Raw genomic sequence first — 22,933 nt, forward strand, 5'->3', positions numbered from 1 at the left:
CAGGCTTTCAGGAGCGTACCTTTAGGATTGGAGACAGACATACTAAAAGTCATGACAAAATATGGTAAGGGCTTTCAGGCATATATGTAAAACGTTATGAGTCTAAAGCAGCTAAATCTGTTGCTCAGAGTGTGTGGAAGGAAGGACGCAGGGGAGGGAGGAAAAGAAGGGAGAGAGGGAGGGAGGAGGGAGGAAGGAAGGGTTGGCAGAGGGGAGGAGCAGGCTGGCCGCTGCCAGGGGTCCGATAAAAGTCAGCTAAGAAGGCACCTCAGATAGCTCACCGCTGCGTTGCTTGCTTGCATCTTCCTCTATTGCTTTCCTTATTTAGAACCTCTGGTGTCACTCCACGTAACTGGCAGACTTTTCTCCTTTAGATCTATTCTAAGGCACTAAGAAATGAGCCTCTTTACACTTCCTTTGTCTTCCATCAGAGAAGAGGCTGATGTTCTGTGCCCATGCGCGTCACCACTATCTAATGACAAACACACCAGAACTGGACCCGGCTGTACTTTTCCCTTTGATGCAGGCAGTGAGGGATTACTAAATGGCACTTCATTATGATCTACTGGCTAGATGTTAGTCATGGCATATTTTAGAGTAAGCCCGAAGGGAGCTGAGATAACAATGTCACTCCAAAGTCAAGGATGCCGTTGCAGAAACATGAGCAACCCCCAATCTCCTTCGCAGTTATTGATCTGCCAGCATCTTGCTTTGGCCTGTGCCATCTCACTTTCTGCTGCTAGTAATTTAAAAACCTAAAATATAATTTTGGGGGTGAATGTCCAGGGTTGCTGTCTTTGAAGGAGGATTGATTACCTGTCTGGATAGAGAGAGATCTTTTTAGCCTAGACTTCGTTTCTGACTCATTGTGATAATTGGGCACATCATTTAATCTCTCTTCTTTCCTCCCATCATCACTGTTTGTTTGGAAGTCTTGCCAAATCGTTGCTTTCTTATTCCCAGTATCCCTAAGGCTTAACAGAGGACGTCATTCAATAATCCCTGATATGGAATCAAATATTATTCTCTTTGGGTAGTTCCTAATTATCTTATCTTCTGTTTCTGCTTTATAACTTCAACCTTCCCCTTTCCTCAATCTTATCAATTTCTCTACTCTCTACATTTCAATTTTTCTCTCTGTCGCAGCTAAGCCACTATCCAGTATAATGCACCATCTTTAATGGGGCCCATTCCTAGCTAGTTTTTGAAATGCAGTTCTGTAGTATATTTCAACTTATTTCTCTCTTTGTCTAACTATGGCTTTTAAAGTCTGTTAATGTTCTAATATGAAGTCATTCATTCTAATGTAATAATAATATAAAAAACATATCCTACACATGCACTCATAAAATTATCATTAGAAGGAAAGCCCTAGTGATAAAGACATATAATATCATTGGTATAATTTAATAATATCTACACTTAAGGTTATCCTTTCTGAAGGGCATATATTATAATATTTAATTCCTATACAGGCATACCTTGGAGATATTGGGGTTCAGTTCCAGACCACTGCAATAAAGTGAATATTGCAGTAAATTGAGTCATAAAAATTTTTTGGTTTCCCAGTGCATATAAAAGTTACGTTTATACTATACTGTAGTTTATTAACTGTGCAGTAGCACTATGTCTGAAAAACAATGTACAGACCTTAGTTAAAAAATACTTTCTGGGCTTCCCTGGTGGCGCAGTGGTTGAGAGTCCGCCTGCCGATGCAGGGGACACAGGTTCGTGCCCCAGTCTGGGAAGATTCCACATGCCGCGGAGCGGCTGGGCCTGTGAGCCATGGCTGCTGAGCCTGCGCGTCCGGAGCCTGTGCTCCGCAACGGGAGAGGCCACAACAGTGAGAGGCACGCGTACCGCAGGAAAAAAAAACAAAAAAACTTTCTTCGGCTCCCCTGGTGGCGCAGTGGTTAAGAATCCACCTGCCAATGCAGGGGACAGGGGTTCGAGCCCTGGTCGGGGAAGATAACACATGCCGCGGAGCAACTAACCCGTGCGCCACAACTACTGAACCCGCGTGCCTAGAGCCCATGCCCTGCAACAAGAGAAGCCACCGCAATGAGAAGCCCGCGCACCACAATGAAGAGTAGCCCCCACTCTTGCAACTAGAGAAAGTCCGTGTACAGCAACAAAGACCCAACACAGCCAAAAAAAAACAAAAGCAAAAAACTTTCTTGCTGAAAAAGGCTAATAATTGTCTGACAATGCAGGGTTGCCACAAACTTTTGATTTGTAAAAAATGCAATATCTGTGAAGTGTAATAAAGTGAAGTGCAATTAAATGAGGTATGCCTATAATAATTTCCAGTGTAGATCACCATTTTACAGGTGAGAAAACTTATGATCAAAGAAGTCATTGAACCAGGGTTTTTGTTTTTATTTTATTTCTCTATTTTGAAGACATCTATTATTTTGTGAATCCAGCATTCCTTTTTTTTCTGGAAACCGCTTCTCCCTTCCCCATTCATATGGCTGTCATGAGAACAGTCATGGAATGACTGGATCCTATCCTCTGGCCTCGGAGCCTTTTCCCACTAAGTCTGTGGACTGGGGATTATGAGTACATTGGATCAGAGTATTTTTATTTGTCTAAGGGTAACTTGTAAAGCTAAGGCATTACTGGTGGCTGGTTTACCACCACAAAAGCTACAGATGTTGGGAGAAGGCAGCCTGAGACAGAGAGACTGGGAAGTAGCTCCTGACTCCTGTTTTCTGCTCAAGCATTCTGCAAGCCATCCTGATAATAACTTCCCCTTCAGTTCCAGTTCACTATCGGTCACTTGCAACCCCCAAAAGTCCTAACCTCTATTGACTGCTGGTGGTCTTAACCACATCAAAGGGAGATAATGGATTTGAGTTGAAAGTCACTGACATGTGAGAGTTTCATTCAAAGGCCAAGTTATACTAGACCCCCCAAGGAACTAGTTTAGTTTCTTCCTTCCTGATCTCAAACACATCAGAAAAAGAAAACTTATGTATTAAAAATAACTACGTTAAGAGAATGGACTTAAGGACACTGGGAGGGGGAAGGGTAAGCTGGGACGAAGTGAGAGAGTGGCATGGACATATATACACTACCAAATGTAAAATAGATAGCTAGTGGGAAGAAGCTGCATAGCACAGGGAGATCAGCTCGGTGCTTTGTGACCACCTAGAGGGACGGGATAGGGAGGGTGGGAGGGAGGGAGTCACAAGAGGGAGGAGATATGGGGATATATGTATATGTATAACTGATTCACTTTGTTACACAGCAGAAACTAACACACCATTGTAAAGCAATTATACTCCAATAAATATGTTAAAAAAATAAATAAAAATAAAAAGGGTTTTGGGAGGCATACCTGATTAGGACATACTACAGAAATCATCTTCAGGAATATTTTACTGAAAGAAAAGTCCTTAAGGTTGTGAACATCTAGAAAGATGAGTTGTATTGATGCTGTCCTTCACTAGTTACCCAGGGAGCTTGTGAGTAACCATTTGTTCCATGGACAGTTGGGAGTAAAGATATTTTATTAATCTGATTTCCAGTGTTAGGATTTCACGTTACCACAAAATTCTATTGAGCTTAGGGAGCCTTTCTGCAGGTGTTATTAACCTCATTTCGGACTGAAGAAAATTTGGCAGAACATCCTGAAATAAATCAGCAGCGCTGCAAAGAAAAAGATCGGTAAGAATTTCTCTCGTAGGCTAACTCCCTCTTTTACCAGTTACTGTGGGTTATCTAAATTAATCCAAATGATGACTCTCCCCCACAGAAGAAGGAAATTAAAACTTTAAATCAACCAAAAAAAAAATAATAGCTACGTTAAAAAAAATAGTCAAATTCATTCAAACAGCAAGTCATCTTGAAAGAAATGGAAAACTAGTTGGTTTTTTTTTTAGTTTTTTTTAGTGCCATTGTGGTGAGTCATGTGACCCTTTACTGAAAACTAGTTTTTGTTGGTGGTGGTTAATTACAATGGGCTATATTCAGTCATCTTTATTTCTTAAAGAACTCAATCATATGTCCCATTTCCAACATACCACTCGGGAAAGGGAAAAGGAAGATCTTCTAGAGCAGGTATTGCTAATGTTCTCTGTTCAAGTGATTAACAAAAGAAAAAGTGTACTATTATATGTAGGGAATACTTAAGAGAATCTTAAGACAGACCCTAGAGTAGAAAGAGATTTGGAATTGCATTGTCCCCTTTCTGCTTCAGACACCGCAGTGTGTAAGCCTTGGCAGCCTCCACAAACTTGCACTTGGCTCTCATAATCACGTCATAGGCCCTGTGGGTGACAACAAAGTCCCTCTTTATGCTGCTTAGAAGTTGGCTATGTGCACCTCTTCAGTCTCAGCAAAATTTTAAAATCCCACCCCTGCCATGTTCATGGATTGAATATGGCTCTGTATCATGTGGCCACCTTGACCTTCAGGCTTAACACAGTGACAATTTGCTCTGGGGCTTTGTGAAAGGAAAAATGTCTTACCTAATGAAAAGGATGTCTTAACCCTTCCTAACAATAATTTAAGATCTAAAATATACTGATCAGGGATTGTATTAACATCAGCATGGGAGAGGCTGTCTAGAAAAACATGGAGAAAAACTAAAATGTGTGCAAAGAATGGAGGTGAACATAGGAATAATTTCCAACCAGCATGCTTGGGGACTCTGAGTTAACTCAGAACGTATTTCAAAATAATCTATTTGGTTAAACAATATTAAGCTAATTGTTTCAATGACTAAATTGGTCCATGAAAATAATTTTTCTTCAGACATAGACCTAGTTACTGTCCAGAAACTTTTTCTTCTGTCTAATCCAAATGGCTCTTCCATTGCTCTCACCCATTTTTTTTTTTTTTCCCCTCGTTACGCGGGCCTCTCACTGTTGTGGCCTCTCCCATTGCGGAGCACAGGCTCCGGATGCGCAGGCTCAGTGGCCATGGCTCACGGGCCCAGCCGCTCCGTGGCATATGGGATCTTCCCGGACCGGGGCACGAACCCGTGTCCCCTGCATCGTCAGGTGGACTCTCAACCACTGCGCCACCAGGGAAGCCCGCTCTCACCCATTTTTAATACTTCGGCTCACAGAGAATGGCTACCTTCTTCTCTTTGTCCTCCAGCTCCATCTTCTTGTTATTCCCCTATAGGTTCTAATTTTCATCCTTTAGTTACTCTTATTTAAACAAAACAAAACAAAACAAAACACGGTTTCCACTGACTTAGTAGATATTTGCCAAACTGGTGAAAATAACACATGAATATCCCCACCTAGGATTTGGTAGGAATGAAATTCTTTTTCTACCATAGTTTGTGGATTGTTTCGTAAAATAGTATGTTACCCCTCTGTCATCGTGTTTCCCCAGCTCTTTCTGGAGACAGGCCTGGCATGTGTGCAGTTGAGGTTAAGCCATTTGTTTTTCTCTTTTTTTTATTCCTCTCAGGTTTCTTTATACCCTCTCTAAAATTCAGACATCCAAAGAGTCCCAGGGTGGGGAGAAGGACATAGTGGCCAGTGTTTATGACATTTGGGTGCCCTCTCCTCTCATGCTGTCTGTGGTCTGAGGACTGTTTACAAAGTTGGACTATGGTAGGAAGGCCTTCAGGTTAAACAATTAAGAGGCAGCTCCTTCAGAGCTCAGAATTGTCTTAAATATGAAAATATCAAGTTCTGACACCACTAGACAAATGGCTGCTTCATTCTGAGTATTTATAAACTAAATATGGAACTATTTCCTTGAGTCAAAACCCTATATGATGGTCTTATTATTTGGAATAATTTTTTTTTTTTTGGCGGCACACGGGCCTCTCACTGCTGTGGCCTCTCCCGTTGCGGAGCACAGGCTCCGGACGCGCAGGCCCAGCAGCCGTGGCTCACGGGCCCAGCCGCTCCGTGGCATGTGGGATCTTCCCGGACCGGGGCACGAACCTGTGTCCCCTGCATCGGCAGGCGGACTCTCAACCACTGCGCCACCAGGGAAGCCCTGGAATAATTTTAATAGTAAAGAAAGCTATGGGTAGTAACCATGTTTTCTGTCAGGCAGAAGTAAAAACATGATTTTTTTTAGGATTTGTAGTGGCCTTGCTCAGCACAGAGATTGGAGAGGGGTGGGAAAACTGAAAGTGGAGATCTTCATATTTCCCACAGTTTTGGACATAAAGGAGAAGCAATTCTCTTCTCATCTAATCAGCAAAGATAAGGTTAACTTATTCCTGCATCTCTAAGTCATTTGTTTAGCCCTGGAAATTTGATGATGAGCTGTTTTAATAGAGCTTCTCAGCAGGTCCTTCTACCAGAGTATGAAAGTAATCCAGGTGTTCGAAGGCGTGAAATGGAATGACGCCATCTTTCAGTGGTTCAGATGGATGTTAAGGTCATGGCCACGGTTAGCTGGCCCAGGAGTGTGTCCATCCTATATATATTCAGGCTATGTGACAGAGCTCAGCTGAAATCCAGGAGTCCATGGACTCCACAGTTAGCTTTCTATTAAGGAAAAGCTTACAAGAAACTGGACCAGGATAAAGCAAAGACCAAGGGACAGAAAGAAAGCTTGAATTACATGATTGCCATAGTCTGCGAAATCAGCTTCTCTTTGGAGCTGAAAATGCCTCAAGTTTCTTCCTGAGAGGCATGAGCAATTGCATGAATACTATATTCTCTGACAATTTCCAACATGGCTCCATTTAAGGTTATGTGACAAGTCTGTATGATAAGGTTGTGTGTGTTTGGGTATTTTATGCCTGTGGGTAACACTGTCACTTGGCTTTGCAAAACCAAAAATTCCCTGCATGTCCATGGGAGAGGATAATTCAGCATGTGGCCGACCAAGTAAAATGCCGTCCCTTATTCTCTATCCTTGCTTCATTCTTTCTCTCACACTTTAATTCACTAAGTTGTAAGTGTCTGAAATCATTCTCGGTGAATAACGCTGGACCACTCGGAAAGTTTGCAGCTGAGAGCTGGACCCTCGTCATCACCAAGCACTTTGTCACTGAGACAGAGTAACCCATGGTTACTGAGCTCAGATCAGTTAAGGGGCAGAGAGCCTCCCCTCCTCACTGCTCTATAAAAGAGACCCGCAAAGGGACCCTACCAGCTTCTAGCTCTCAGCCTGGGGGAGCGCGTGGGAAGCAAAGCCCAGACCTGCGGAGCAGAAAGCACCAGCTGCAGAGGCAAGGCCGGCATGGCTCCCACTTTCAAACTTCAGTGTCACTTCATTCTGATCTGCCTGATGGCTCTAAGAGGGGAGAGCCGGTACCTGGAGGTGAGCGATTACCCGGTTGACCCATCACACCTTCCTGTGGTGAGTGTCCAGCCTTGGGGGTGGGCAGGCTGCCTCTGCTCTCAGACATGTTTTGGTTAGCTCTTTCTTCCCATTTACTGTGTCCCCTCTCCTCTGGTTTCCCCTGGGTCTTCCTCCCTGCCTCTTCCTCCTTCCCTCTGGTCCCTGGGCATACCCTGGTCTGATGGGAAAGGTCTAAACCTTCCCGTCTTCTCCGGACCCAGGAGACATTGACCCGGTCACTTTATTCTCTTTGCCGCGGGGCAGGGAGGGTGCCTTGCTTCTGGTCCCCCTTCCCCCTCCTTGAACTTTTGCGGACTGACTGATTTTCCTGGCCAGCTGCGGGAAGCTGTGGACTACGACCCTTTCCTACTCTTCAGCGCCAACCTGAAGCGGGAGCTGCCGGGGGAGCAGCTGTACCGCCGCGCTATGCGTGAGTCGGGGCTGCCTGGCTGGCGTCCGTCCGCGGGCAGCGGGGAGGTGGGGATTGTTGAGGACCGCGGGGAGCGCAATTCCCATGGCTAAGGGTCAGTCCGAGGAGTCGCACTGGGGCGAGATGGGGTGACGCACCCGGAGCGCGGGAGCGGGGCGCAGCCGAAGCTGGGAGTCAGGGCGCGAGCGGAGAGGGGCTGCCCGGGTGCCGCCACAGTGGCTGCAACCCGGGACCCCCAATCCCGCTGCCCTCCCCCCCCCCGCCCCCCAGGGTGCCTGGACATGCTGAGCCTCCAGGGCCAGTTCACCTTCACCGCCGACCGGCCTCAGCTGCACTGCGCCGCCTTCTTCATCGCAGAGCCCGAGGAGTTTATCACCATCCACTACGAACTGGTCTCCATCGACTGTGAGAGCGGGGACTTCCTGAAGGTGAGGCGCCCCCGCCAGGCGCAGCCCCAGCCGCGGGGCAAGGGAGGGGTCATGGCCAGGACGCTGCGCCCTAGCGTGGAGAGCCGGCGACGCTCGTAATTAGATGCTCCGGTGGTGCAGGAGTGGGAGAGGCGCAGTCCGGGACCCCCGCGCAGCGTGTACCTCGCCCCACTCCCAGAAGGGCGAGTGCCTTGGTCTTGCAGTGGTTTAAATTCATCCCTGTGCGCTCTCGGTTCCGGGCGCTTCCAAAGACTAGAACTCGTGGCGCGAACCACTGTGTTGCAATGGGGAGCAGGTGAAAAGGGGTACAAACCAACTAGTACGAGCCCTCGGGTCCGCCGAACCCGAGGTCCTGATTAGAAGGCGACCTCACATGTCTGAGATCTGAGCCCGCCTTGCTCCTGCTGGTCCCTTTCTCTGTGGAGCTGTTTCAGGCTCCCAGACGCTGTCTTCAATGCCTGGGTGACCTGATTTTGGCGCAGAAGGGCACTGGCTGCAGGGAAGGTTGCTGAGAAGGAATCTAGTCTGAGGCAGGTGGGAGGCGCGGAAAAGTCCCCACTCCCCGTTCTCCATGAGTCTAACGGGTCAGCTTGGGATGGATGCTGGACTTCTCCAGTACAGTTAAAATGAATATGATTAAAATCCCAAAGTGGAATTATTTTGGAACCTGTCAAACGTCATAGAAGAGGACTGATCTGGTGAAATAATTTGTAGCTGGTAATTTTACTAACGTGAACTAGGTTGGACTCATTAAATTGGAGACCTGTGGTGATTTTAAGAGTAAAGTCAATAGACTCTGACCTTTTGTCCAGCCAACTACAAACTTCCACAAGTGAAGGAAAAAAATCCAAACTTGCATACCAGCCATTATCGTCTAAGTGTTAAAGTAGTTCTTGATATTTTAATATGTGATAAGAGTAAAAAAAATGAGGACAATGGGTGTGTATAACCATCGGCAGGTAGGTAAAGTTGCTGCCCCAGTTTTTCCTCTTGCTATTTTTGAGAAATTTTGTTCATATTTTAATGAGGAAAGAGAAAAACTGAAACCCAAATTATGTTCCTGTGGAATTCTTCTGAAGGTAGGATGTGTGGAAAATATGACCAACACAAAAATGTATATCGTCTGTAGTTTCATTTACCAAGGTGGCTGAAATGATAAAGTATAAGAAAGTTTATTTACTTTGGAAATGTTAGAGTTTATAAAGGGGAAAAAAGCAATAATTAAATAATAATGCGACTTGCAAACAACCCTCACAGTCAAAATATATACAAATAGAAGGGGGGTGCAGGGGGGTGTGGGCTGTCTATTCCTCACTTATGACCAAAGGCCCGTGGCTGGATAACCTTTTCCCCCTTTTCAACACACCTGTGACTTCAGGAGTTGATGAAAGTGATCATCTTTGTCTGTATTTTTTGTTGGAAGGTATTTGATGGTTGGATTCTCAAGGGGGAGAAGTTCCCCAGTTCCCAGGATCACCCTCTCCCCATGACTGAGCGGTACATAGATTTCTGTGAGAGTGGTCTTAGCAGAAGGAGCATCAGATCCTCCCAGAACGTGGCCATGATCTTCTTCCGGGTCCATGAACCAGGAAATGGGTTCACATTAACCATAAAGACAGATCCTAACCTCTTTCGTAAGTGGACTAAATGTCTTCTTAGTTGGAAGGCAGGACTTGGGGGGAGAGAGTGTCAGTTATGCTTTTCAAAGGTAGCATCATTGCACAGACTTAAGAAATTTGAAGTGAGGAAGGATTTGAATGGAAATTCTTTTGTAATTAGAAATGACCTAAAGGATATTTCCAGTTCATTATTATGAAAATCAAAGCAGTTTTTAATTTATTTACCAGGCTAGGTAAGATACTAATTTATGATGGCTGGAATTCTATTTTTTCTCCAGTCTTATTCTGATCTCCTGAGCTACTACAATGTATTCAGTGACAAACTTTAATCCCTCCAAGTCATTCCATTGATCTCGATAAGCTTGAGGGATCAGATATGAAATTGCAGTCCTACAGATATTTAGGTGAAGGCTGAAAGACTACATATCTGGGATGTGTAGACAGATTTCATGCCCTGAGCAGAAGGCTGGACCAGAGGACCTCAACATTGCCTTCTGAGTCTGAACCCATTGCTCTAATTTAGTTCATTTCTGGTGGATACACAAATAGATGCTATAAAGCTGAATAGCCCAGGCCTAAAACACATTATCTTAATCAGAATGAGTTCATTCATCTGTTTATTATTTCTTCCCCATTAAGAGGAAAATGTTTATAAAAAAATCAGGAAAACATTCATTTTTGGTTGTATACAATAGTATTATTAACAGTTCATGTGGTTGAAGAATGGGGCCTACCTAATCTGCCAAAAAATAATGTACGGACTGATCTCCCAAATTTTGTTTTTAAAAAACAAAAAAAAAAGCTTTTTGAAAGAAGCCCCCCAAAATGGCTGTTTCTGAGGACTGGAGGAGAATAACACTAGAGGACAACATGAACTGTTTCTCCTATATCCTGTTTGCTTAGAGATCAGAAACCTTCTAGAATCATCAAGGAATTTCAGTTCTTTTTGAAATTAAGTGTAATTAAAGATATAAGATGGAAGCAAAAGGTAGTTCTGACATAGTCTGATCAATCAGAAACTTTTGTCCCATAACTGGCCAAAAAAAGTACAAACTCTGATGCTTCTAGTTTCATAGCTAGAAGAATAAATTTATTGTAAGTCTAGTCTTGAGATACAAAACAAAATTTCAGAAAGACTTGGGAGTAGATAAACATTTAAAATTTACCTATTAGTCAACTTATCACTTAACACCCAGGAAATATTTATCAGACATAAGCCTGCTTTGTATTTTTCTCGGCCTACTTTGTAACTAGTTTAATGTTTCTTCACTTTATTATCTCAAAAGTAACATGTAGCTCCAAGTTCAGTTAATAAAGGTTTCAGACAGACAGGGTTTGAGTTCTGGCCTTACCTTTAAGCCTTGATTCTTCCAGACTCCCAGCTTGAACTTGGACCCTAGTTAATGAAGTGTTCCTAGAACTTCTACCAGCTAGTATTGTTTGGTTGGTTATTAATTTATGTCTTGTGAGTGTTATAAACAAGGTGACCCCCTGAGATTACGATCAGAAGTCCCCTTGCAGCCAGGGCCTCCTGACAATGTCCATACATCAGTGGTGCTTTTTATTCCCCAACTCCTTCCTTTCTCCAAATCACCTTTGTGATAAGTACTCTCTTCTGGGCCACAAGCCCCTAGACCATGAATAGGAGCTTAGAATAAGGATGAGATAAATTTCTATAAAAGCCCAGCATACCAAGCAGTGAAAATGTGATTTTGTTTTTCTACAAAGCCTGCAATGTCATCTCCCAGACCCCAAATGGAAGGTTTACTCTGGTCGTGCCACATAAGCATCGCAACTGCAGCTTCTCCATCATTTATCCTGTGGTGATCAAAATATCTGATCTCACCCTGGGACACTTAAATGGTCTGCAATTAAAGGTGAGTTACTTACTTGCTTCCCAGTCACTTCCTAAGACCTCAGCTTTCTCAGAGCCAAAGTAACTATACAGGGCAGATGTGGATGAACTGGTGTAGTACGTCCTTCTGTTTGGCGGTTAGAACTCACACGAGCCTGCCCCCGCTGCTTTAATAAACTCCTCTTCTATTTCCGTTATACTGCCAGTTGCATACTCAGGTGCCTCTTCTGACTACTTGAATACTTTTCTTGTGATGTTAGAAATGCTTTCAGTTGGCAGAGTTGTGACATATAATTACAATTGAACTCTCTTGTACTTGCCTCTTTTACAAAAATTATCTCCTAGCAGAACCTAGTGTGAGTCATCTCCACAGCTGTTTTTCTGATTATTGGAATTTTCTTTTGACATGAAGGAAGTATCTCATTGACAGACTGTGTTATGCAGGAATGCTAAGCATAGCATAAAATACAAAACTGGATTTTTATATTGCAAAATACAGTAAAGTTTTGAAGCGTTTTCTCGCATTACATTGAATTCCATACATTTTGCAACAAAACATTAGTTGAGACTCCCCATCAACGTCTTCCCCCATGAACTTCTGTATGGATTTTACGATTAGTGCTGAGCTTGGCCACATTTATTTGCACTGGTAGCTTGTTTCCTTTGAGTCATCCTCATTTCCTTTTATGTTCTCATATGCCTAGGTTAAGACAGCTCATGCATTTGCTGGCATCCAAGATAGTCATACTTCCTAATCAGAAAGATTGCAGTGAAAACCAAATAAATAGGATTAGGGCTGAGAAAAGCAGTAAATCCAATTTCATTTAAGCCCTAACTTCATAGGCCAGTGCCTATTTTTTAAAGTTGAACCTTAGTGGAAGAATAATCCTTTGATAAAGGCCAGGATAAGTGGATGTCTTTGGTTTAGCCCTATAGGCTTGAGATTTGTTTGTATGTCATTCTTGATGTTTAATATAGAAGGTGGCAAGTGTGATAGATTGAGAGATCTGCACTTTAGTTATCTTTGGCTACGAGGAGTATACTTTGTGCTTACCATAGTTATCTTTGGCTACGAGGACTATACTTTGTGCTTACCACTTAAAAAAATGTGAAGTCTGCAGTGTTCTAGGTATCTATTGCTTTACGAAATATTCTTTGAGTGCTTACCACGTGCAAGGCATTCTTCTAGATGCAGGAAATTAGCAACGAACAAAACAGGTCCTACTCACATAGAACCTGTATTCTAGTGGGATGAGACAGGCAAAAGTATAATGTATTTCAAATAGTGGTGAGTGCCCTACAGAAAATGAAGCAGAGTGGTGGCTGGGGACAAGGGGGTAGAGTGAGGGGCAGGCAGCTACTTGAGATGAGATGGTCAAGAAAGAAATCTTTTGAGAAGGAGACATTTAAAGTGAGATTTCAGTGATAGGTAAGAAGGAGCCAGCAGCCACAGGAAGAGCTGGGAACAGAGCAACAGTAGTGCAGAGGCTCAGAGGCAGGAATGGGCTTGCTGAGTTCTAGAAATGGAAAGAAGGAAAAGTAGAGGGGGAGTGGTATCATACAGCATCAGGCAGACAGGCAGGGCCAGGGGGTGGAGAGCCCAGCGGGTAATATTACAGAGTTTGAGTTTATTTTCAGTGGGAAACCACCAAAGGGGTTCAGGCAGGAAAGTGACATAATCCATTTGATTATGCTCAGGTGGGGTGAGAGTGATTGGGAATTGCTGGCCTCATGACCAAAGTAATTGACAAAGTCCATGATGGGAAGGAGACGGTTACCTAAAGGTCATTCTGGCTTCCATGAATGATGATGAATGGGCTGTAGGGGCCAGAGTGGTGCAGCAGTGCCCCTAAAAGGCCATTGTCATAGTCTAGGCAAGAGATGAGAGTGACTTGGTCCAGGGAGATAGAACGTCAACAAAGAAATCTTGGGGGTTACTGTTGAGGAGCTGAACCCCAGAGGTCCCTACACAGCTCAGCTTCTGCCGTTGTTTATAAGAACAGCTGAGAGGTTTGGAAAGAGGAGAGGAAAGTCACTGAACGCCAAAAAGTACGTGCTCCCAACCTCCTTGTTTCTTGGTTTTGTTCCCTTCATTTTAGCTGCCATTTCTTCCCAACTTCTTATTTCCCATTTCTCTCTCCTGAGCCTGCCTTTGCCCCTTCACCTCCTCCTGTGAAATTTGGAAACTACAGAACCAGGTGGAATGTTTAGTCTAAGACATGTTCCCCCTGGACACCCTCTACTCAAGGGAAAGGCAATTACATATTTTTCCCTTTACCTCTAAATGGCTTATTCAACTGTTCCTACAAGAAAATGAGCCCTGTACACAGTGGGGCTAACTAACCCTCTATTTCATCATTGATGAAATTACGTGTAAAATACCTAAGCATAGAACCCAGGACAGAGTAGGTGCTTTAAATATATATACCCACACCTGCTTCCTTTCATTAGTCAAAGAGTTGCTGTTGTGTTATCTTCTATTGGTTGTTTAGTTCCAGCTGCATTTCAATATCTTCCAAATGTGGGACTGTGTGCGCTGATGTATGTGTGTGTTTTACATTCTCTGTTTTAGATTTTGGTCCCTATGGAGCGTGGTCTATCTGTTTAGCTTCTAAGCACCTTGCCACATTCCGCTAGATCTCTTGATGGCTACGTCTCACGAAGAAGAGGATCACGGGCAAAACTGGCTGTATAATTTGTGGGGGGACAGTAAAAAATGAAAATACAGGGGCCTTATTTTTAAATGATTAGGAATTTCAAAATGGTGACAGCAGAGCATTAAACCAAGCACTAGGCCTTGTAAGTGTGAGCCCTGTGGGCGCGGGTGGCACGATCACAAGGCCAGCCCTGATCGCGGGAAACGGGTGGCCCAAACGGTGACATTTGGGGCTGAGAGGGGGCCTGCTTTGTTTGCGTGGGAAAGTGAAGCCCAGGAATTGCCGTGGATGACACAGTGTGGAAAAGATGAAGGGAAGCAGAAAAAGGTGGTTACAGTGCATCACACAAAGTCTTAAGACTACACACTTATTTTGAGTAGCTTGAAATAAGTTTATTTTAGTTGGAAGGAGAAAGTTGATGGTAACTCTAGCTAATTTGAGCCCCAAATGAGGGGTCTTTTCTTTTTTTAATATTCCTATAACTAGTCTAAATCCTTATCAGTAGAAAGGATAAGAATTGTCTCAATAGCAGAAAAAGTCTTTTATAAAGAAGAGGAAAGGGCTTCCCTGGTGGCACAGTGGTTGAGAGTCCGCCTGCCGATGCAGGGGACGCGGGTTCGTGCCCCGGTCCGGGAGGATCCCACGTGCCTCTCGGCTGGGCCCGTGAGCCATGGCCGCTGAGCCTGCGCATCCGGAGCCTGTGCTCCGCAGCGGGAGAGGCCGCAGCAGTGAGAGGGCCGCATTCCGCAAAAAAAAAAACAAAACTCTGACTGCATGCATGAAGAAATTCAAATAATTCATTGTGTATGTCCAAATGATTTAAAAAGCAAAGCATTTTCAGATTCAATTTTCATATATTGTATATGGAGTTTACAGATTCCAGTTTCATCATTCTAGTCCTTGAGCTTATAAAAAAATGTTTTTTAAATGCACATACATTTTTTAAAATGATTACTCAACCGATTTAGAAAAGCAATTCCTATGATTTTTTTTTTTCTTTAAAAAGTCTTACTTCCCAGAGTCCTGGATGTTAAATTAAATGGCGCTGCCAGGATGTCTACAGCTGACTGAATTCACCAACTTGCCATTGGTCCAATGGTTTGACTTCCTTAATTGGTTTAAATACATCTTCCTCTGCTGCTTTATTCTCTTAGAAGTCCTCAGCAGGTTGTGTGGGAATAGGAGATTTTGTGGAGCTGCTGGGAGGAACTGGACTCGACCCTTCCAAGATGATGCCTTTAGCTGATCTCTGCTATCCTTTTCACGGCCCTGGTAAGATATTTCTTTGATTATTATTTATGTGCCTATTAAGATTGTTTCCTTAAATAAAATGCCTCAAATTTTTTATACGTGGGAGGGCAAGTTCCACCAAAAAAACTTCGATTTTGCACATTGAGCAACTGTGAGGGTTTTGCATTTGAGCCTAAGCACAGTATCAAGAATGCATGACCACAATATCTGACACTGGGAGAAAAACTTATGAAGTAACAAGGTTGCGTGTTTAAGGTTTGCCCTAAGTACGACTATGAAAAAGACAAAGCTTTTTGGTTCTGTGCTCTGTCCACCTTCTTGAAGGTCCCTGCTTTCCTCCTCTCGAGACTAAAGATTTTACTGACTGAAAACCGTTGTTCAAATAGTGGATGTATCGTCAATTAGTAATAGTATAAAAATGAAGTAATAGCTAAATAACTTTACCATACATATGTATATGTGTGTGTATTACTCATAGTAAATATTGATACATTAGAAGGTGATACGCTTTATTAGAAATCTCAGAACTGCTGAACGTCCCCAACTTCTAGCAGCAACACCAGCCTCTGAAAGACCACTGCAAAACAGAGGTAAATTCTGAGATCTAAAAGTGGTCACGGGTAATAAAAGACCTGGTTCTCGCCAAACAGAATCAGGTCTTCTTTGTTAAAGATCAGTGCAGCTTTTCCATTTGATTATGCTCGGGTGGGGTGAGGAGGGTGGGAATTGCTGACTAGTGACCAAATTAATTAACGAAATCCAAGTGTTGGGGGAGAGGGTTACATAAAACATTTCTGTAAAGGTCACTCCTGTATCTGTACTTCTGATGCAGGAACCAGTGATTATCTTTTAAGAGACAGAAGTCAAACAGAAGAACAGCCTTTCATCCCTTACCATAGCCCCCTTCCTCTTTTTAAGCACACATCACTAACCAACTAAATAATGAAGCTGCAAGTCAGACAGCCTTTTGATCAGCTGTTACCAGTTTTAATTAAAGCCAGGTCTGCCAACCAGTATTTTCTCTCTCTGAGCTAATGCTGGGAACTTAATAAACAAAATCTCTCTGAAATAGAATTAATGTACACAGGTCAAGGGAAAAGATTTCTAAAAACCCACTTTGCTAAAAGCTTGAGGGTTAGTTTATACTAATTTACACTTGAGCCCTGGTTTAAACCAGTGCATCATGGCTTCTCTCCCTTTGTGTGTGCTCTCAGAGGCACTGGATCCTTCCAGGCTGATGGAGAGCACCTGTGAGGAGCTGCGTTTGAGCTGGGTAAAAAGATTAGATTAAGAACTGAAGCACACTCATGCCTTAAAATTTAGATAGTTGAAGCCATAGTAATTTTGGTGCATGAATTATATGACTTGATTTCAAAGGGTGTGGCTAAGGCCAAAAACCCACTTTTGCCTGTATTATTTAGATAATTGAAACCCATCTTAAGATAATGTGAAGGCTTGAATTATCTGACTCACTGGTTCATTTTAGACTTCACTTTTTTCTTGAATTCACCATGTTTTCATGAGCCCCTCTTAAGTCGTTCAGACAATGAAGAACTCTTAGGTATCCTGCCCTTTACAATGGATTGTATTAGGAATTATGTCAAATAATAAATGATATGCGCATTAACTAAAGGAAATAAGTCACGTTATGTAGATTAAAGTTCAGAGTAAGATCAGAAAAGAATGGCCTTGCAAACAACTTAAAGAAAATTAGGGACTTCCCTGGTGGCGCAGTGGTTAAGAATCCACCTGCCAATGCAGGGGACACGGGTTCGAGCCCTGGTCCGGGAAGATCCCACATGCTGCAGAGCAACTAAGCCTGTGCACCACAACTACTGAGCCTGCGCTCTAGAGCCAGCGAGCTACAACTTCTGAGCCCACGTGCCACAACTACTGAAGCCTGCATGCCTGGAGCTGTGCTCCACAACAAGAGAAGCCACCGCAGTGAGAAGTCCGTGCACTGAAAGGAAGACCCAACACAGCCAAAAATAAATGAATTTATTTTAAAAACTTTAAAAAATTAACTCTGGACTTCCTCACAGAAGCTTAGTCTAGATTCCCTGGTGCTTATATTAAAATAATTATAGGGTTTATATTTATTATGTCTCCAAATTGACTTTTACCTAAATAACTCTATCTGGCTGTTTTACTTGATTTAAACCCAGGTGCATGTTTGTGAAGTACCTGTTATACAAGGTTAATAACATTTCTCAGAATTTAGGCCTTATAGAGACAACGTGGGGAAAAAAAGATTGAGAAAATTAAAACAGCAGAAAGGATTATTGTAGGGCAGATAAATCTTGCCTCAGGAACCAGATTGAGGCGGAAGAAATAAAACAAAAGTAATTTTTAATAAAAATGCTGAGTTTCACAAAACAGAAACAGGTACAGAGAACAAACAGATGGTTGCTAGAAGGGAGGGGAGTGGGGAATGAAAAGAAAAAAAAAGGTAACTATGTGAGGTAATCAATGTTGATTAGCTCGATTATGGTGATCATTTCACAATGTATATTTATATAAAACCATCATGTTGTCCACCTTAAATATATACAATTTCTGTCAACTATACCTCAATAAACCTGAAAAAAGATTTTTGAAGAATGCCTTAAACACACACACAGTTTCAGTATATAACTGCTCAGGCACATCTGTACTAGAAGATACATAACTGTTGCCAGATGCTTATTAAAATAATAAGATTGGATTTAAGAAAAGTAAGGATATCAAAAGCCATTCCATATAAGAAGTACAGAAAAAAATTAGAGATAAAAATACAGGTGAACAATAGAACAAAAATGAGTATACTTAGTGTATGTCTAAACCACGCAAATGATATTTTTGTTTATATGTAAAACAGAATTATTACTGAGGCTCAGAAAATAATAAATAGGTGATATTTTTAGTCTACATAAATGTCCCGCAATACACTCCATCCTTCAGCCCTGCCCACTAAATGCCACTCGCACCCCCAGATATAACCAAAACCTGCCTCTGCAAATTCCCAACCTGTCCCTAGAGGGCGGCACTGCCCCCCCCCCGCCCCCCAGGACACAACTAGAGCAAAGGTGCAGCAGGTCGGATGCTTGCCTTCCTCTGCCTTCACCACCAAAGCTTTGCAGGTAAGAGAACATAAAAAGCACAAGGAGATATCTTCTTACCTCTTTGCAGCCAGTTTTGTTTGCCTAACAGTGTTCTTGCACATGAGGAGAAAGGCTGAGCTTAATTTCACTATTCTACAATTAATTATACAGTTGACCCTTGAACAACTGACCCTTGAACTGCGGGGGCCCACTTATAGGCGGAGTTTTTTCACTAGTAGATACGACAGTACTACACGATCCTAGGTTGGTTGAACCCGAGAATGTGGAACCTCGGATCTGGAGGAACCGTGGCTCTGGAGGGAAGACTATAAATTATAGGCAGATTTTCGCCTGTGGGGAGGGTCCTCACCCCTAACGCCCCACGCACCCCCCACGTCGTTCAAGGTCAGCTGTACATTATAAGAATGAGAACAAACACGTTTCGCCTGATGGCAGATGCTTGGTTTGAGTACGTGAGAGGAAGCTACATCCCCTTGCTTTCTTCGTGTTTAAATGATCTCGTGGACAGAAATGGTTTGACTGTGTCCTTTCTAACCTGCTGGGAAACTTTTACTTTTTCCGTGAATTATAGCCCAGATGAAAATTGGCTGTGACAACACCGTGTTGCGCATGGTCTCCAGCGGAAGACATGTAAATCGTGTGACTTTTGAATACCGCCAGCTGGAACCATACGAACTGGAAAACCCGAATGGAAACAGTATCCAGGAATTCTGTTTGTCTACTCTTTGAAGAACCAAGCCAATGATTTCCATGCTGCTAGCTAAGGGAGTTTTTAATGGCCGTTATATATGATTTTGATGAGCAGCTGGTTAAGAACCTTTCATACAAATCAGTATTCCCAACCTTGAGCACATATCACACACACTAATTTTTGTACCTTGCTTCTTTTTCATTTGTAAGATATAAATGACCACGTGGCAGAAAATAAGCCCTCTCCCCGACCCCAGTAGAAAACCAGTTTCCAGTAATTCTTTGATATGCTACCAACCTGAACTGGTAAGACGAGTGCAATGAAAACTTGTATCTCAAGGGAAAATACTACAAAGAACTAAAAATGTTAGTGCTCTTATCAGTTTTATGACAGAAAACGCATGTCCGTGTGTACCAAAGCAGTTGCATCTATTTATTTTCTGCTTATTATTCTGTTTACAGTAGAGAATACTTGTAGCTAGTATTATTTATTGATTTGTAACAACTTGTTTTTAACAGACATTTGTAGCATGTAAAACACTTTGCATCCGTAAATCCGAACATGAATAAACATATTCAGAATGTTGGCACGTCAACATCCTGCTTTGTTTTCCTGAGTAGTTCCTTCCCTTATTACCATCAGAAAATAATGTTCTCAGGTGGTACAGCATCAAATGCTGAACTAAATCATTTTAGACTTCTTAGAGCTCCAAGAACCCTGGGTCGTTAAGTAGGATTATTTAGGGCAGAAGGTAAAATTGCAATGTTTGAACAAACAACACTAACCAGTTGGTGGTGATAGGGAAGCAGGATATGGGGATCCCTCTTCCACTGTCCTCCAAGAAAACTGAGAATACATGTCTTTGTCACAATAAAGAGTGTACTTTTCAACAGGGACAACAAAGGCCTTAAACTCTCATAGACACAATTTGCAGAAACCTGAGTACTTTTTTGGTACTGAAGGCAGTTTACTGTTGACTGAACCTTGTCCACGTTTGGCTTGAGACCAAGCATGTGGTCTGTAAAAGACACCTTGGGGTCAAAAATGAGGCCCTGAGGAACAAAGGAAATACTCCTAAGTGAATAGTCCTCTTTACTTTGAATTAATGGATGGAAGCTGCGAACTGTTCCATAATTAATGGCTTGATTCTGATTCCCCAAACATATTTAAGATAATTTTATAATGGAATGTACTGGAATCCCATACACTGGGCTTGTTAACAAAATCTGAAAACCAAGCAGAAAGAAAAATAGTTGACTGAAAGTGCTAAAAAAAACCCAGGATTGAGACAAATTTTGTCTCAGTAGGTATTTTGGAATGAGTGGATACTTTAGCAAATAAATGAATAAATGCCTGAATGGATAGATGGATAAATGCTGGGATAAAGGCTGGGATGAATGAATAAATGTCTGAACATATGGCTGTATAATTCCTGACTAGTTACATAAGATGCTGGATTTCTTATTTCATAGAAAATAAATTCTGTGTAGTTGAACCCTTTTATCTTTTTCATAGTCTTTCTAGCAACCAAAGAATTAATGCAGTCACATATCACAATCTGAAGTTTCTGGTTCTTAACCCTTATGATTCCCTTATGCTGAGTAGAGAAAATAAGTGGTCTTAAGTCAGGAGGCAAGTATTTTTACCATGGAAGTTAGGACAACTTGCTTTTGTTCCTAAGGGACATTTTGCAAGCTACTTAGCCTCTCTTCTCTAAAATGGGTGGGACTCTGGTCCCTAAGGTTTCTTCTTATTCTGCAGTCATTTATTTGTGACATACGAGACTTCAGAGCTTGTTATTGCATATTTGTGTATGTTCTTTGAGAGGAAGTGAACAGTCTGTGACTTATTCTTTGGAGATCCATGACTCAGTCTTCATTCCAAAAGGATAGGACAGCTATCTGGAAACAAAATGGTAGATGAGATCTCTGGAGGGAAGTGCAAGAAAGTATCTTTGCTGACACCTCCTTTAAGCAAGCAAAATGTGATATGAAATTTTGGCCAGGGCTTCCCTGGTGGCGCAGTGGTTGAGAGTCCTCCTGCCAATGCAGGGGACACGGGTTTGTGCCCCGGTCCGGGAAGATCCCACATGCCGCGGAGCAGCTGGGCCCGTGAGCCATGGCCGCTGAGCCTGCGCGTCCGGAGCCTGTGCTCCGCAACGAGAGAGGCCACAACAGTGAGAGGCCCGCGTACCGCAAAAAAAAAAAAAAATTTTGGCCAAATTTGACTTTCTAAAAAAGTCAGTATGCATAGTAACTAAGGTGATCGATTCTGTAGCCAGACCTCTTTGAATCCCAGCTCTGCCACTTACTTGAGCAAGTCATAAGTCTGTATTGCTCAGTTTTTAATCTGTAAAATTGGAGTAATAAAGATTTTTGGCAAGATTGAGTGTTTAAATGTATTTAAAGCCCCAGAACTGTGTCTTGTATATGTCAGCTGTCACTTTTATTATTATTTCTCACTTGTAAACAAATATGCTGTCCCAGGTCCTCCCTACTCTGAGAGGGGCATTTGCTTTATGCTCTGAAGGGTTTGTACTGATTCAATTGTCCTGTTTCATCCCAGGACATTGTGAGGAAGATAGGGTTAGTTAGGGTTGTTTTCTGGGACCCAGAAGCAGAGTAAGGTTACTGGTAACATTTGAGGGTAGATCATGGCAGGGCTTAGCCGGTTCCCATGTGCATCTCCTCCCAGCTGACCCTATCTGTAGTCTCTGAACTGCTCCAGGACCAATGCTGACCTTGGAAAGGAGGAATTTGAACAGCTCTTGTCCACCATGCTGGTTATGAAGGAGTCACTTCACAAATGATCTGCCTTGACTGTCTACCCTTGTGCCCAGGCCCCATCTCTATAATATTCCTAGCTCTTGGTTATTTCATCCTAGCTCTTATCTGACCCTAATCTTATCCTCCCTTCCAAACCCCACATTTTCTAAATACTAAATGAGTGACTTAGCTCTACTACTGATCACTGAATTCCCAAATTCCTGCCGCTTCCGTGTCTGAAATTCTGAGTATGTTTGCTCATAGGTTTTATGTCACTGTGCCCATCCCGTCCTCTGGACACTTTTCTATCTCCTCTAAGCCTGCCTCTACTGCCACTGTCTTCCAGCCTATGATGTGTGGAATACATTGGTCAGCCTGTGATATTGGACTTTCTCCCAGTATCTAAATCATCATGTCTTCAACTCTTCCTGGCACTGCTGCTTTCAGTTAAGAGAATAAGGTAGAAATGCATTTTGTTCACCACAAGTTATACTTCTACCTCCTAAGTATGCAGCTAGACTACATTTTCCAACCTCCCTTACAGTTAGGTTTGGTTCTGTGACTGAATTTTGACTGAAGGAATGTGGGTAGAAATGATGCCCAACCCTCATATGATCCTCTGTACTTTCTTTCTCTTCCCCCATGTATTGGTAAGATACTGAGGTTCTAACAGAGGATTCCAAGTTCATACAAGGAGACAGAGCCATAGGATGCAAGGAGCCTGGATCCTGTTTGTAGATTTTTTTTCCTCAGGAAATATATTTGACGTAGGACAAATTTCTGTGACAAAGATTCTTCCAGGACTTCCCTGGTGGCACAGCGGTTAAGAATCCGCCTGCCAATGCAGGGGATACGGGTTCGAGC

At 42.7% G+C, this 22,933-nt stretch overlaps 1 protein-coding gene across 2 annotated transcripts; it reads left to right on the forward strand.

The window, feature by feature from the left end:
• Window positions 1-6,770: 6,770 nt before the first annotated feature.
• CRHBP (corticotropin releasing hormone binding protein) lies at window positions 6,771-19,893 on the forward strand. Of its 2 annotated transcripts, none has more exons than XM_067731044.1 (7): window positions 6,771-7,290; window positions 7,609-7,702; window positions 7,973-8,130; window positions 9,554-9,764; window positions 11,478-11,626; window positions 15,416-15,533; window positions 19,185-19,893. In XM_067731044.1, exons 1-7 carry the CDS (start codon window positions 7,171-7,173, stop codon window positions 19,340-19,342), a joined length of 1,008 nt encoding a protein of 335 aa, XP_067587145.1. In that variant the 5' UTR covers window positions 6,771-7,170; the 3' UTR covers window positions 19,343-19,893. The 2 variants fall into 2 exon arrangements, with proteins under 2 accessions (XP_067587145.1, XP_067587146.1); XM_067731045.1 differs by having other exon boundaries at window positions 6,775-7,251.
• The last annotated feature ends 3,040 nt before the right edge of the window (window positions 19,894-22,933 follow it).

This window comes from Pseudorca crassidens, chromosome 3 (genome assembly GCF_039906515.1).
Source record: "Pseudorca crassidens isolate mPseCra1 chromosome 3, mPseCra1.hap1, whole genome shotgun sequence".
In the NCBI taxonomy this organism is placed as follows: domain Eukaryota; kingdom Metazoa; phylum Chordata; class Mammalia; order Artiodactyla; family Delphinidae; genus Pseudorca; species Pseudorca crassidens.